Raw genomic sequence first — 16,611 nt, forward strand, 5'->3', positions numbered from 1 at the left:
CTATTATGTTCCAGGTACACTGAATTTTATTGGGTACATGTCAGAGAACCCAAGAAAATAGCATCCGTTCTAGAGAACCTCATGGTCTGGTAAGAAACAGGGTCCCCATCCTGTAAGGTTGCACATTTGTGACCTACATGAGCCCCAGACTCAGGGGTGAGTGTGGGCTAAAAGCTTCCACCTGCAGAGGGTGCCTTTTACTCATTCACATGAGACATACACTAACAGCTTCTCAGGTTGGGTATTCAGATAGGGGTGCCTATTGGGGCCTTTCTCCAAAATCTTGGGTCTCTTCCCTAATGCCTGACAAGCTGGAGGGATCACATTTTAGTATTTTACCTATTTCCTCCCCTTGCTCTGTCATGAACATTTTATAGCTGATTCACTGTGTTATACAGCAGAAACTAACACAACATTGTAAAGCAATTATACTCCAATAAAGATGTTTAAAAAAAGGAAGGAAGGGAGGGAGGGAGGGAGGAAGGGAGGAAGGAAGGAAGGAAGGAAGGAAGGAAGGAAGGAAGGAATCAATACACACACACAAAAAAAAGAATCCATCTGCTCAACTGGCTTTTCAGGCAACTCCCAAAGCCCCTTCCTCTGCCCTGGCCCTGGCCTCCTACCCCCGAAAGAGCAGCCAATGAAAGAGCAGCAGAGCTGGTGGTCTACTAGTGAGCCAGGACGTGGAGGTGCGTCAGGACCCTAGCAACTCTAGCCAGTGTTGTAAGAGTGCATCCTACAGCTTCTGGAGAAGTTTCTACAAAAGGTCCTTAGCGAGAAACTATTCAATTTGAATATGACAGTTTTTCCTCCAATCAAGGCAAACAGTACAGGCTAGGGGTCAGGGCAGTGGGTTCTGTCAACTTTCAACCTGTAGCTGCCAGAAGTCCAGGATTGTCTGCCTCCGTTTTAGTCTTAGATCCCATGACAATGGCACAGGGCTAAGGGAGCTACCAGCACTTTGGAATGATTTGTGCAGTCCATGTGAGTGGTAAATATCTGTTGTTTTGCAACTTGCTCTTCCCTGTTCTGTGTAATTCTAGCGGGGCCATCAGTCCTGTGGCCCTCTACCCATCTCGCCTCAAGATGGTCCTATTCCTCAAAATGGCCAGAGTACGTCTCCTCCTAAGAGATACAGTGATTAGTCCAGAGATGAGTATGTGACCTAAGCAGAAGACTCAGGGTCCTTTCTATACTTGGGCAGGAATGTCAAGGAAAAGGACTGTCTTCTCTCTCTTTCTAAGGCCCATGGCTATTTTTGTTGCTCCCTGGAGAGAGTCAACACAGGAAAGCAGAACTAGGAGATGGAAAAGGAAAGTTCTAATGATGCCATTTAAACCCCTAGATTCAGCTATGCCCTTTGCTCCCCACCATGGGTCCAGAATCAGCATAAACTGGGGCAGATGAAGACTTCTTTTAAAACTTACTTAACAGTTAAGGGCAAGGATGTAAAGAATCTCTGTATTTTAGAAAGCTCATCTGCCAATTTTGATCTAGTAAAAAAAAGGAGACCTTAGGGACACAGCAATAGAAGCTAACCAGCTGGAGCCTGAAGCAAGTTATAAGTCCCTCTTACTACTGGGAGGGACTTTAAGTATTATCTAGTCCAAAGCCCTGGTTTTAAATATGAGAAACCAAGACTGGAAGGGAAAAAGAACTTGCTGGAGAGAATACTCACTGAGGCCTCACAGGTCAGATGGGGTTAGTTTAGCAGAGAAGACCAGGATTGATGAGTGCTGTACCTGGGCCTTTCACATTCATACTTGTTTAATCCTCACAGTCAATCGGGGATTACACATTTTAACTCAATTTCACAGATGATAAAATTGAGTCCAGAGAGGTTAAATGACTACTCCAGTGTCACACAGCTAACATGTGACAGAGCTGAGCTTCAAATACAAGCCTAAGCCTTTTTTTTTTTTTTTAATTTATTTATCTATTTTTGGCTGTGTTGGGTCTTCATTGCTGTGCATGGGCTTTCTGTAGTTGCAGCAAGCGGGAGCTTCGCTTCGTTGCAGTGCACGGGCTTCTCATTGTGGTGGCTTCTCTTGTTGCGGAGCACGGGCTCTAGGCCCATGGGCTTCATTAGTTGTGGCTTGCGGGCTCTAGAGCGCAAGGCCTAAGTCCTTTTATTCCTACTCTACCTTTAGATAAAGAAAATATGCAAGAAAAGAAACAAGTGGGATTTTTCACTGACACCATTCCTTATTCTTAAATAAGATGTCAGTACCCTGAACGCATCTGGGAAGAGTCAAGAAGACTTCCAATACAGGCCAAGATCTGGTTTAAATTGCTAAATGAACCCTTTAAACCTCCAAGTCCCAGTTGCCTTCTAAAAAATGACAAAGTTGAAATAGATGGTCTCAAAATAAATTTGCAAAATGGAACAGGCAAAAGGAATTGAGTAGTGAGTGGCCCAGAATCCTAGAACTCCTTTCCCACTGCCCCATGCCCAGCCTGTTTCCTTCCCTGAGGTCTGGGTAGATAGCAACTGCCAAGAGAGGAACTCTCAGGCATTTGAGGATGTCACTGATTTGATGAGTCATTTCACAATTGCTTACGTATTGCTCACCTACCAGCCCCTCCCTGAGTTGGAAGCATCAGAACCCTACTCATTAGGAGACTCTAAGACCCAAAACTCATTCCTTGGTGGTAGCTTGTTTGTTTAAAAAAAAAAAAAAAGTTAACAGATTAAGATATAAATAATAGATTACTCCATTTCAGAGAGGCTAATGGACTTTGAGAGTCCTTTCCTCCAGCTCCAACTTATGATTTGTTCAAAGCCTATTCTTCATGCCACCATTAAAGACATTCATTTGATCAGTTTCAGGTTCCAGTTCAGCTCTGACTGTCACTTCTTATCTAACTTATCTTTCAGCAAGAGAAGAACTCAATTGTAAATGTGCCTTCTTGACTAGAGTTTAAAGTATCCATCCATATTCAACTGCTTTATTTTAATAAAACTGCTGTCTTGCCTGGCTATGATAGGGCCAAGATAGAAGAGGATAGTCCTAATGGAGAAAATACTACGACCTGGCATCACAAATGTGATTTACATGCTTTTGGTCTATTTTTTCATGCCAGTATGCCCTGTACCTTGAGAAGACTCCACCCAATTGCAATGCAATGATAAATCTGGGTTAAACAGGCAAAGAAAGGTAATTTTTTCTAGTGATAATGTCAACAATAGCCCACCTGGAGGAGGGGATGACATGGGGCCTATACACCTCAATATTCTGCATCCTTTTCCTGGCCCCTCCAAGTCATTATTTACGTTTGTTCTTCTAAAAGAGCTATTTTTCAAGCTCACTGAGTAGCCTGGCTGAACAAAGAATTTAGAGGTGGCCACCTCACTTCCAAATTTTCCTTCATTATCTCTCACATATTATACTGTCTGTGATACAGTCTCTCCTTGGTTGCAGTTTATCAAATATTCTCATCTTGATTTTAATACTGATATGCTAAACTATATAACATTATTCATTAGGTGGAAAATTAAATTGAATCCTTCTGCAATATCTATTTCTTAAAGTTCACTGGGCACTTTATCTGAAATTTAGTTAAATGTTCTGTAATTCTCAAGTGCACTGGCTGGGACCTCAGTAAAATCTCTGCCTTAGTTTAACAGTACAAGCTGCTACAAGCTGTACTCGGTCTTCAGTCTTGAGATACAATCATGGTGCAGATAATTGGTACCATTTTCCCCTAGACATTCATTTTGGTAAAGCAGATTCAATGCCATTTATTCATTCATTCATTCATTTATTTAGCCGTGCGGCATGTGGGATCTTAGTTCCCCAACCAGGGATCAAACCCGCACCCCCTGCATTGGAAGTGTGGAGTCTTAACCACTGGACCACCAGGGAAGTCCCAATTCAATGCCTTTTAGATAGCTTATGATGAGTGTCAGCCAAGGTTCCCAAAGCCCTCAGACCCACTGAGGATTTCCCTGTTTCCCGAGACTCCTGCCTGAGTGTGGTGGCTAAATTGCAGCCAGCAGTTCCTGGGTCCGGATTCTAACTCCAGCCAGAGGCCCCCAGGATGTGTATGTACTAAAGGGCTGAGGAAGGAGCACTGAGACCAAAGGAAAGCATCCCAGAAACATCCTGGAGATGGGATCTGGCCCCTTGTCTTCCGCAGTGATCGCAGACACCTCCTGAAATCCCAGACACATGATGAACCTTTTCACCAGAGCAGAGGTTCGTAAGTTGAGGTCCACCGACCACTAGGGAGTCTATGGAAGCACTTCAGGGACTTTATAAACTCCCTATTAATGTATATAAAATGTGTATATATACATTATCTTGGGGAGTAGGCTTGATGGCTTTCATCAATTTTTTTTTTCAGCCGCGCTGCACAGCTTGCAAGATCTTAGTTCCCCGACCAGGGATTGAACCCGGGCCACCACAGTGAAAGCACCAAGTCCTAACCACTGGACCAGCAGGGACTTCCCTATCATATTTTTTTTTAATCTAGTCTATGGAAGAGCTCTGTGGAAGTCTCCAAGTTGGCACTACTGGGACAGAGAGAGGCAGTTAGGCCAATTCTGTCACAGATGAGCCCTGAATCTCTGATATCTAGGCATATCCAATGTATGGGATGAAACTCCAGGAAATGTCACTGAACCTGCAGAGACCCTTAATGACCATCCCAAGTATGGCCTGGTCCCTGAAGGGACTATTCATCCCTGGATATCAAAGAGACAAACCCAGGAGAGGAAAAAACATATATGCTCTGAGTCTATGGCTAGCTACATTCATCAGGGTCCCAAGCCAAGCCTCTGAAACTGACCCCTGGGCAGGAAGAGGGGAATGGGAGCCATTGAAGAGGAGCAGTCATCAGCTCAACTTGGCTCCTAAGAACCTGGGGCCAGAGGGCCTCCCTCCAACCCCTGCAGAAAGGAAGGGCTGGTGGCTACAGCCAGTCACTCTCCCTCATCTAATGCCCAAGGTCTTCCTGGATCCTGAAATAACATTGACCCTGCAAAGGGAAGGAAGACTCATAACTGGCCCAGAAAGCCAACCAGAAAATATAGTATGTGCCCTGGCAAGACACAGCCTAATCTGGAAGCTTCAGAAATGCAAGGTGTTTTGAAGCCAAGGGCTGATTTATACTCTGGTTCTCAAATTTTAGTATGAATAAAGATCATCCTGAATGTTTGTTATATAGTGCTGATTCCTAGATCCAGGGGATTGTGATTCAATAGTTCTGGGGTAGAACCCAGGTATTTATATTTTTTAAAAGGAAACTAGTAATTCTGGTCTCAGGAGTCCATGGAGTATACCTTTAGAAAGAGAGTTTCTCTGGGTTCTAAGGCATCAGATGTGGAGAAGGGGATAGATCAAGTGAACCCTCTTTCCCAATCCCCACCATTCCCCCCACCAAAATAAAAGCAGAGCTTCCAGTTACCATTTATCGAGCCCTTCTCTGTGCCAGACACTATGCTAAATCTTTTACATGGATTACTCTATTTAATGCTTATAACCCTGAAGTTCAGGGAAAATAAGTAACTTGCCTAAGATCCCTCAGCTCTGAGTACCTGAGCCAGGATTGGAACCCATATCTGAATCCAGAGTCTGTTCTTAACCAACAAGCCCATGATTCTAGAAAGAGTCATAGTGATAACACCAAAGGAAAAGCTATGAAGCCACATCCCCTCCACAGGGTCGAGGGAGAAGGCCATGGGCCACAGGGTGAGGAGGCAACCACGGCAGGAGAGGAAGCAGACAATTGGGCAGGCTCAAAGGTCCAGAGTTGAGCCAGACAGAAGGAACTATTATTGGATAAGGAACTATTTATGGATAAGCTGGGCTAGTAAGGACTACATTCCTGGAATGCAGAAGGAACAGAGGACAGAGACGAAAAATGGTGGACAAAGGGGCTTTAAAGGAAATGACCAGTCTCAGAGAAATCAACGAAAGCCATGGACACTTTTGGTCAGCAGAGGCCCAAGGCCCCTGCAGGTCTACGACCTCTGCTGGTTAGTACTGCATTTTACTGTTCAGCTGAGAGGGAAAATATTGAGTTCAATGCACCAGAACCAAGACCAACTTTGGAGCCCAGGATCTTTTACAGATTCTTAGATCTTCATCCTTTAAAGGGGCATAACAATAGTAGCTACCCCAGAGTTACATAGAGTAAGAAGTAAATGAGATCATTTGGATAGAGTACTTAACATAATACCAGAAACGAAGGAGCTGGACAAGCGTTGGCTGCTATAATCACTAATTACTACTAATTATGACTATACCCATGCTCACAAAAAAACCACTGTGGCATCTTGTTTATTTGTGAAAGACACAGGTCAAATGTGGTCTCTGTGGACTGAGGTTTTTCTCTCTTCAGAAAGAAGTTATTGTTAAGATGCTCTTTTCTTTTTTTACAAACAAGAGCAAAAAATGTCACACTGCCAAATAGATCAACAACTGATCAAAAATAATGTTTTAGACCTCCCTTCACCTTTAGTTTTGATGTTATCCAAAAAGTAACTTAATCCAACTGTTCCATCCATATTTGTGCTGAGGGAAAGGTGAAGCAATGGGGCTCTGTGCAACTTTTCATTCAACAACTATCTTTTTGTGCATCAGAGCTGACTTTGTGACTATTAGCTGAACTCCTGATAGTTTTCAATTACCTAAGAGAGACCCCAAACAAATGAACTTTATTTTCAGACAACAGATCTGAGCAAGACACCAAGAAGACTTGACAGTTGAACTGTGATGAACATATGGCTGAGTATTTCCATACCATCCAGGAACTCCTGATATTAGAAGAAAACTCCATCCTTCTACCCCCTCACCTAGCCTGTTTGCTCAGAGTGATGCAGAACTGATGAGACAGACTTCCTGGGAAAAGGAGCATTTGGGTGGTTTGGGATAGAAAGCAATGAAGGGGACAGAAGAAACTAAGTCTCCCTATGAAGGAGGGAAAGACAGAGAATATTACAGACCAGATTAAGATCAGAGAACAAGACCAATCAGTGCCTTCGGGATAAATAAGAGACCATTCTGGCTGCTCTGATGAAAGGGTACCACCTGCCTCTGAGGAGGAAGGATAAATGTAAGAAACAGAAATATATAAGCAGCCCTCTGCCTCTATATCCTGTGTTTGATCAGTTTGAACATGGCTTTGCTCCCATTAGTCAGACCTGATGTGGCTCCTGGAGATGGTGGGCCAGGTCTATCTCAGCCACCCTCACCAGAGAACACATCCATGACAAACCCTAATTCCTAATTCCTGAACTATTCAAGTCACCCCATATTGTGGCCACTCAGGAATAGAACAAGCTTTGAAAAAAAAAATTGCATGTTTTAATTCAAGAAATAAAAGTTCACACACAATCCAAAACAGGTGTCAGGAATTTGGTCTAAACAATCAGCCACACCTGCTGCAGAAGTTCAGGCTCCACAGAATCACTTTGGCCAGTGCTTCCTGAGATGCACTTTCAGCTGAGGAATGGAAGGCAGCAGCTGCTGGCACTCATGACAATGGAGGGGCAGCTTCAAGAGCTCACACATCCCATCTTGGACAGTCACTCTGCCAGCCTCTTGTACCATCTCAATCACAGCTGCAAGCAAGGAAATAGAGTTTAGAGTCCAGATACAAAAAAAAAGAGGAAGGAAGGAAGGGAGGGAGGAAGGGAGGGAGGGAGGGAGGGAAGGAGGGAGGAAGGAAGGAGGGAGGAAGGAAGGAAGGAAAAAAAGAAAGAGGAGGGAGGAGGGGGGAGGGAGGGAGAGAGGAAGGAAAGAAGGAAGGAAGGAAGGAACAAAATCTGACTCCCAAATATGCCAGGTATCCTTAAAGCTAGTAAACTTGAGGTTACATTCACTATTGGGAAAATGGGCTCAGTCAGGTTCTAAATCTGAGCAACTTGTTTCTGAGATGGTTACATTCCTTCATGATACACTCTAAGCAATCCATGTTACTATGTCAAAGGCTAATTATCACAGGGCTTTACCCCTAGTTAGCCCTTGGTCAATGGGAGCTGTCATCATTAACATCCCAGCATGATGAAGTTCCACAGTATACACACTGGGAAATGCTTCCTTCTGTATACACAGCCTTCCCCTGTTAAGAAACCACTCTTGACGGAAGGCAGCCCCCTAGCTGCTGGCAGAAGAAAGAAATAACTGTTTAGAGCTTTCAGATCCACGAACTCCAATAATTCTCAGGACAACTTCTGAAGTCCCCCATTGTTAAAATAAACAATCATTTTTAGACCCTGACATGACAGCATTCTAAGTCCCCCAAGAAGGCTGCTCACAGCAAAGTGGCAATCCTACTACAATCCAAATAACCCAGTTTCTTTTAATGGGGCTCTCTGTACAGGCAACACAAAGTTGTACATGGGTTTTTGAAGCCAGGTTATTTTGGGAAACAAATGAATCAAGTATAAGAACAACTGAGAAGGGCCCTGATGGGGCAGTGGTTAAGAATCCACCTGCCAATGCAGGGGTTCGATCCCTGATCGGGTAAGATCCCACATGCTGCCAAGCAACTAAGCCCGTGCACCACAACTACTGAGCCTGCACTCTAGAGCCTGCAAGCCACAACTACTGAGCCTGCACTCTAGAGCCTGCAAGCCACAACTACTGAGCCCACGTGCCACAACTACTGAAGCCCATGCGCCTAGAGCCCGTGCTCTGCAACAAGAGAAGCCACCGCAATGAGAAGCCTGCACACTGCAACAAATAGTAGTCCCCTCTCACCCCAACTAGAGAAAGCCCGTGCACAGCAACTAAGACCCAACAGAGCCAAAAGTAAATTAAAAAAAAGAACAACTGAGAAAATGAAACAAATGTAAAAACCAAAGAACACTGTTTACCTTGTGATTCGAGGAAGTATTCGGTATTGAAAGAATTCCAGTGTTTTTTGTTTTTAAGGCAAGGAGAATCAAAATCCTGGCTGATCACATGAAGGTGTACATGGCTAGTTGAGAGGAAACAAAGATTGACCATTAAACCTAGCTTAATCAAAATGACAAAAAGTATGGGTATGTAAAATATTGATAGTGTTTCCATTTAACTCCACTCATTCATTCATTCACTTAAGACTTTAAAGCATTGCAGCTCTATTTACAATAGCCCGGAGATGGAAACAACCTAAGTGTCCATCAACGGATGAATGGATAAAGAAGATGTGGCACATATATACAATGGAATATTACTCAGCCTTAAAAAGAAACGAAATTGAGCTATTTGTAATGAGATGGATAGACCTAGAGTCTGTCATACAGAGTGAAGTAAGTCAGAAAGAAAAAGACAAATACCATATGCTAACACATATATATGGAATTTAAGAAAAAAAAATGTCATGAAGAACCTAGGGGTAAGACAGGAATAAAGACGCAGACCTACTGGAGAACGGACTTGAGGATATGGGGAGGGGGAAGGGTGAGCTTTGACAGGGAGAGAGAGTCATGGACATACACACACTAACAAATGTAGTAAGGTAGATAGCTAGTGGGAAGCAGCCACATGGCACAGGGATATTAGCTCGGTGCTTTGTGACAGCCTGGAGGGGTGGGATAGGGAGAGTGGGAGGGAGGGAGATGCAAGAGGGAAGACATATGGGAACATATGTATATGTATAACTGATTCACTTTGTTATAAAGCAGAAACTAACACACCATTGTAAAGCAATTATACCCCAATAAAGATATTAAAAAAAATAAAGCAACCTAAATGTCCATCGACAGATGAATGGATAAAGAAGATGTGGTACATATACACAGTGGAATATTACTCAGCCATTAAAAGGAACGAAATGGGGTCATTTGTAGAGACATGGATGGACCTAGAGACTGTCACACGGAGTGAAGTAAGTCAGAAGGAGAAAACCCAATATATATTAATGCATATATGAGGAATCTAAAAAAATGGTATAGATGATCTTATTTGCAAAGCAGAAACAGAGACACAGACGTAGAGAATAAATGCATGGACACTGAGAGGGCAAAGGGGATGGGATGAATTGGGAGATTGGGATTGACATGTGTACACTGCTATGTATGGAATAGATAACCAATGAGAGCCTGCTGTATAGCGCAGGGAACTCTGCTCGATGCTCTGAGGTAACCTAGAGGGGAGGGAAAACCAGAAGGGAGGGGATATGTGTATACATATGGCTGATTCACTTCACTGTACAGCAGAAACTAGCACAACATTGTGAAGCAACTATATCCTAATTTAAAAAATTTTTTAAAAAGACTATTTACGGCTCATTAAGTACCTACTCAGGCCAAGCACTGTACTAGCACTGGGAATTTAGCAGTGAACAAAATGGGAAAGGCCTATGCCCTTACAGAAATTATATTCTAAAGAGGGGAGAAAAATAATAAATAAGTAAACAGATAAACAAGGAAAATTCAAAATGTTAACATTGCTAAGAAAAAAATAAAACAGGGAAATGGGAGAGAGAGTGCCTGAGGGTAGAGGCTGCCTCTTTAAGTAGCTAGGGTGTACAGGGAAGGCCTCTCCCAGGCAGTGATTTGAGCTGAGAAAGCAGTAATGAAAGCAAAGATCTGAAAGAGTGTTTCAGGGAGTGGGGAGACCAAGTGTGAAGGCCCTGAAAAAGGGCTTGGTGCAACCAAGGAGCAGAAAGGAAATATGGCTGGAATGGCTGGAAACAAGGAGCAGGGACTAGGTAGAAGCCAGATCATAAAGGGTCTTATAGGTTGGCAGAGGGTTTGCATTTTATTCTGATTACACTGGGGAACCACTGAAGGATTTTAAGCAGGGGAGTCCTGTTATCTGATTGACACCTGATAAGATCACTCTGGCTACTGTGTGGAGAAAGGACTGTAGAAAGGGTAAGGATGGATACAGAGAGACCAGTTAGGAGGCTGCTACAGCAGTCCAGGCCAGAAATAATCATGTTTTAGACAGGAGCTATAGCAGTTGAGATGACAAGAAGCAATCCAATTTTGAATATATTCTGGAATAGAACCAACGGGACCAACTAATGGATTGGATGTAGGTTTGGGGAGGTGCCACTTGCTAAGATGAAGAAGCTTCAGGAAAAGCAGGTTTGAGGAAGAAAACAAAGAGTTTGCTTTTGGATTTGTTAAACCAAGTAGGATGACTTTTTGTATAGCTTTGACTCTTAGAATCAGTAATATTTCACATTCTCCCAACAAATCATCAAAACCAACCAGTGCCGTGTGGGAATTTAAAATGGAATATAAGGGCTTCCCTGGTGGCGCAGTGGTTGAGAGTCTGCCTGCTGATGCGGGGGACACGGGTTCGTGTCCCGGTCCGGGAGGATCCCACGTGCCGCGGAGCGGCTGGGCCCGTGAGCCATGGCTGCTGAGCCTGCGTGTCTGCAGCCTGTGCTCCGTAGCAGGAGAGGCCACAGCAGTGAGAGGCCCACATACCGCAAAAAAAAAAAAAAATGGAATATAAGCAGTAACAAATAAACCTAACTGTATTACAAATAAAAAGGGAACCACACTGAAGGGGGTCAGGAAGAAAATAACTACCTAGTTAAGCTTGGAAAGCAGTATTTTGACTGGATTCTGTAAAGATAAAAAGAACGTTATACAAAGCCTGTACTCTAGTGAGTAAAATGTCTTTCTCACCTGTGTGCGGATTAGCAATTCTGCAACTATTTTATGTGTATACTAGGACTGAACAAATAAGTGAACTAATTGCAGCTAAAGAGAGCCAAATTTCTCACTGTTGGAGAAAGAAGTCACAAAAAAGGAAACAGGAAGACAAGGATGAACCTGTGGAGTTGGACTGGAATCAGAAGTATCAGCATGAGCTCATGGCTTTCCATACACATGTACAGGTAGGTAAACAGAGAAATAAACAGAGAGGTGCATGTATCTGTGTGGGTAAGGATTCATGCATGTATTTCCTGGCTTCATCTGCTAAGAGGACCTAGAAGCAAAGACACTCTGGAACCAACCACTTCTCTCTACAGAAACCTTGTGCCCTAGTCTTGGCTTATAAATGTCTTTATCCACTAAAAAGAACTAGGGCTCTTTGGAAAAGTGGTTCATTCCAGGGCTAGAACAGGAAAAATATAAGATAAGCCTGGAACATCTTGTTCCAAAAAATAAGGAGCCAGAAAATAAGGAAGAGCTCAAAAAATGTTTGGGGCATGTCAAAGTGATACAGGAGCCAATCTAAAGGAATTTCCAATGACCAAAGCTGGAACAATTTGAGCAATAAACAGAGATAGATTAAATTAAATCCTATAGACTAAAATAAATATCCATGAGTCCATATGTGTATTGAATAAATACATAATGGGGGAGAAGGGACAGTTCTTCCACACAGAGTAATTCCAATTAACAAATTAGAAGGAATGAGGGAAACATAAAATTACCATTAGGTAAACACCATAATAATAACTGTTGCAGGCAAGATCCACCAATAGATGCTAAAATCACTGGGCAAAAGTTTGAGGAGAAAATATATAGTAGCATAGTCTTAAACATCTCTCCCCAAGATATTCATCAATTACAAGGGAAAAACAGTAACTCTGAGTAAAGAAACCTGGCAGACACCACCTGAACGAAGTGATCAAGGTGAATATCATGAGCAACAAACCATCTCAACATCATGCACTCCTGATATGATGCACTGAGAAGGACACACATCATTTCTGTGGTATATTGATAACCTTAATCTAGTCATGAAAAAACACCAGACAAACTCAAATTGAGAGACATCCCGTAAAACAACTAGCCAGTACTCATCAAAAGTGTCAAGGTCATGAAAACCAGAAAAGGAGGAGGAACTGTCACACATCAGGGAGACTAAGGAGAGACAACAAATAAATGCAATGTGGGATCCTGGAGCAGAAAAAAAATGGAAAGAAAAATGGCTGAAATTCGAATAAGGTCTAGAGTTTAATTAGTGGTGATATTATGGAAGATCTTTGTTCTACTTCATACTTCCAGTTTTATATTTTCTAAATTGAAAATATATTACTTTTACAATAGAAAAAATATTTAATTTATTACCTTTTCCTTCTTATCTTTAATTTATTCAAAATGATATCATAAAGAGTGATCATAGGGCTTCCCTGGTGGTGCAGTGGTTGAGAGTCCACCTGCCGATGCAGGGGACACGGGTTTGTGCCCCAGTCCAGGAGGATCCCACGTGCCGCAGAGCAGCTGGGCCCATGAGCCATGGCCGCTGAGCCTGCGTGTCCGGAGCCTGTGCTCCGCAATGGGAGAGGCCACAGCGGTGAGAGGCCCGCGTACCGCAAAAAAAAGAGTGATCATAAAAGGATATGTAACTGGAAACTTTACTTACTGGTCATTTTGCTTCCCACCCACACCAGTCACAGCTCGTGCCTTTAGCATTCTCCTTAGCACAATAGCAGATGCAGAAAACAGACGTGTGGACACAGGGTGGGAAGCAGGGGGTGGGATGAATTGGGAGATTAGGATTGACATATATACACTACCATGTGTAAAACAGATAACTAGTGGGAACCTGCTGTATAGCACAGCGAGCTTAGCTTGGTGCTCTGTGGTGACCTCAATGGGTGGGATGGGGGCGGGGGAAGGGAGGTCCAAGAGGGAGAGGATATATGTATACATATAATTGATTCACTTCGTTGTACAGCGGAAACTGACACAGCATTGTAAAGCAACTACACCCCAATTAAAATTTTTTTTTCTTTTTTTTTTTTGCGGTACATGGGCCTCTCACTGTTGTGGCCTCTCCCATTGCGGAGCACAGGCCCTGGACGCGCAGGCTCAGCAGCCATGGCTCACGGGCCTAGCCGCTCTGCGGCATGTGGGATCCTCCCGGACCGGGGCACAAACCCGTGTCCCCTGCATCGGCAGACGGACTCTCAACCACTGCACCACCAGGGAAGCACCCCAATTAAAAATTTTTTTAAAAAAAGGGTATGGACACCATGATTACTACGTGAAAAGGGCTTTGTGATCAAGGGCTGTTAGTCATGAGCTCTGCAGTATTAGGGAAATAGGATTATGGGTGACTTTTTGCCCTAAATTTTTGAATAAGGTTTTAACAATTAAAAAATATTTTTTTAATGAGATACAACATAACTTCCACACTGTGACCTAGCAATTCCACTTCTGGGTATTTATACAAGAGCAAAAAGATGAAGTATATCCATGATATACACAACAACATGCATGAATCTCAAAATCCATTATGCTGACCAAAAAAAGACAGAAAAAGAGTATACATTGTATGATTCCACTTATATGAAGTTCTAGAACAGACAAAACTAATCTATGCTGAAAGAAAGGAGAACAACACGTGGGAATTGAGGGGAGGACTGCAAGAAAGGAGCACAAGGGAACTTCCTGGGAGATGATAGAAACGTTCTGTATCTTGATCACAGTGATAAGTTACACGGCATATACATCAAGACTGATCAAACTATAGATCTTATTGTGCATTTTATTATATGTAAGTTATGCCTCAATTTAAAATAAAGAGTATTGATAGGGAAAAAATATGGCACAAAAATTTCACTCGTTAAAGTAACCAGTAATCTAAGTCATAATTACCCACCTAATAAAATGTGAAGACTGTTAGGTGGTTAAATAAAATAACCAAAAGAAATTCTGACACATGCTACAATATGGATGAACCTTGAAGACATTATCCTAAGTGAAATAATCCAGCCACAAAACAACAGATACTGTATAATTCCACTTATATGAGGTACCTAGGGAAGTCAAATTCATAGAAACAGAAAGTAGAATCGTGGTTGCCAAGGGCTAGGGGGAGGAAGGAATGAGAGGTAATTCAGGAAGATGAAAAAAGTTCTAGAAATAGATGGTGGTGATGGTTGCACAACAATGTGAATGTACTTAATGCCATTGAACTGTACACTTAAAAATAGTTAAAATAGTAAATTTTATGTTATGTATATTTTACCACCAAAAAAAAAAAACAGCCTAAGATAAAGACTCAGAAACCCAATCACTCTGCTTATCTTGTTGCTTAGCTCAAAAGAATTGGAGATCTGCCTTGCTTTCACTCCTTGAAAAGAATCAGTCATTAATTTCTGAATCCTTCTGGGTATGAGCCAAAGGAAAACAGGCTCTACACTTTTTTCTCATTTTATTTTAAATCTTAGATCTACTAGGCTGTCATGAAAGAATTCAGTGATGCTTGCCTCCTTCAAAGCAATGGTTCCTAATCATTTAGGGGTTATAGATGCTTCTGAAAAATCTGATAAAAGCCACTGACCACAGTTCTTCACCCGAAGGCAATGAAGCTGCTTCATCTAGTTCATATGTTAGGCTCTCAGAGTTTACACTTTGAGAAGAACAAAGAACTGAAAGTTATCGAATTATAAGCAGAAGTAGGAACTCAAGGCTTACGAGCAAGTCAGGCAGGAGGGTTGAAGTTTCAGCCCACCTGCCTTGGAAACACCCCACCCTACTCCCCTGGACCTCAGGGCTATAAGCACAGTCAGCGGACCCAGGCTGAATCCATCTGTCCACCTACAGGACACACCAGCACTCCCCACAAGGCTTACCTCATGCTGGGAATGGCATGGTAGCCCAATCGGAAGCGGAGTTTGCTAGACCCAGCGAAGTCTGCAATCACTTTTTCCCCCACAGTGTGCATGTGTCTGAGGAGCTCAAGGTGTTCTCCGGTCACAGCCTTCAGACTGGAAATGGAGGCCCATGGTAAGACCAGCCAGTGGTGACGAGCCTTGGGGTATTTATCCTTAATCACCACCACCTGCTCATCTTTGTAAACCTAGCAGAGGGGCACAAGAGAAGGAAACAGACATCTACAGCCCATCTTGTGTGTGCCAGATAGTCACATTCATTAACTCACTTAATTCCCACCACAATCTTGTGCAGAAGGTCTTAGTATCCCAATTTTGACCAATGAAAGCACAGAGACTCAGATAAGTTGAGTGTCTTGCGCCAGGTCACATAGTTATCAGTACTAAGTGGGAAGTCTAGAATTCCAACACAGATCTAGTTGACTCCAGTCTGCGTTTTCAGTCACCACACTACACAGAACACACAGAAGAGGCACATAGTTCCTGAGGATCAGATGTAAAACCCCTGCAGGCATGAACTCAAATGCACTATTCTCACTCTAACACAGCAGACCACATGACACATGCAAGTGTGTTCCAAGAAGCCCTATCAGATTGCCCCTTGTCACCCCAGGATGTAATTTAAGAACTCAGACTCCTCCCAGGATGATGCCTGACTATTAATCCCAGGGCAGCCCAGTAACTACAGTCACTATACATTATCTGACACTCTGTTGAAAGAGACCACACTAAGGTTAACACAACTTCCCTTATAATAATAGTACCCAGAAGTTTAGGAGGAACAAGGCAGAAGGGATATTCATTTGAAAAACTTGGCTTCTCTCCAAAGAACTCCAGTTGCTAACTTACTGACAATGAGAAAAGCCACTTGATCTCACAAAATAGCCCAGTAAAACGAATCTCACTCAGAAGGACTAATCTCCTTTGATTTCATTTGTAGTTATGAACTCTGTGAAGTGATCATTTAAAATGTGAAATGTATTTCAATGCCAAAATTTTATTCTGACCTGCATTTTGGGGTCCTCCATTGAAATCTTCAAGCCTTGACTCCAGTGGCCCAATGATTCCTAGAGCAAAAAGGGGCAA

General features: G+C 42.8%; 1 protein-coding gene across 8 annotated transcripts in view; it reads right to left on the bottom strand.

Annotated features, from left to right (window-relative positions):
• APTX (aprataxin) overlaps positions 1 to 16,611 on the bottom strand; it is an 82,933-nt gene that overhangs the window by 32,947 nt on the left and 33,375 nt on the right. For 4 of the 8 annotated variants that reach the window (XM_032634443.1, XM_032634442.1, XM_032634437.1 and 1 more), the window contains 4 exons: positions 16,533 to 16,592; positions 15,487 to 15,713; positions 8,825 to 8,928; positions 7,315 to 7,567 (listed from right to left, as the gene is read on the bottom strand). In XM_032634443.1, coding sequence (XP_032490334.1) covers positions 7,413 to 7,567; positions 8,825 to 8,928; positions 15,487 to 15,713; positions 16,533 to 16,592 — 546 coding nt within the window. In that variant the 3' untranslated portion in view covers positions 7,315 to 7,412. Of the gene's footprint in view, positions 1 to 7,291; positions 7,568 to 8,824; positions 8,929 to 15,486; positions 15,714 to 16,532; positions 16,593 to 16,611 lie in introns of those variants that run through there. The other 4 variants (XM_032634439.1, XM_032634438.1, XM_032634441.1 and 1 more) reach the window with 2 other exon arrangements.

Source organism: Phocoena sinus, chromosome 6 (assembly GCF_008692025.1).
Source record: "Phocoena sinus isolate mPhoSin1 chromosome 6, mPhoSin1.pri, whole genome shotgun sequence".
Taxonomy (NCBI): domain Eukaryota; kingdom Metazoa; phylum Chordata; class Mammalia; order Artiodactyla; family Phocoenidae; genus Phocoena; species Phocoena sinus.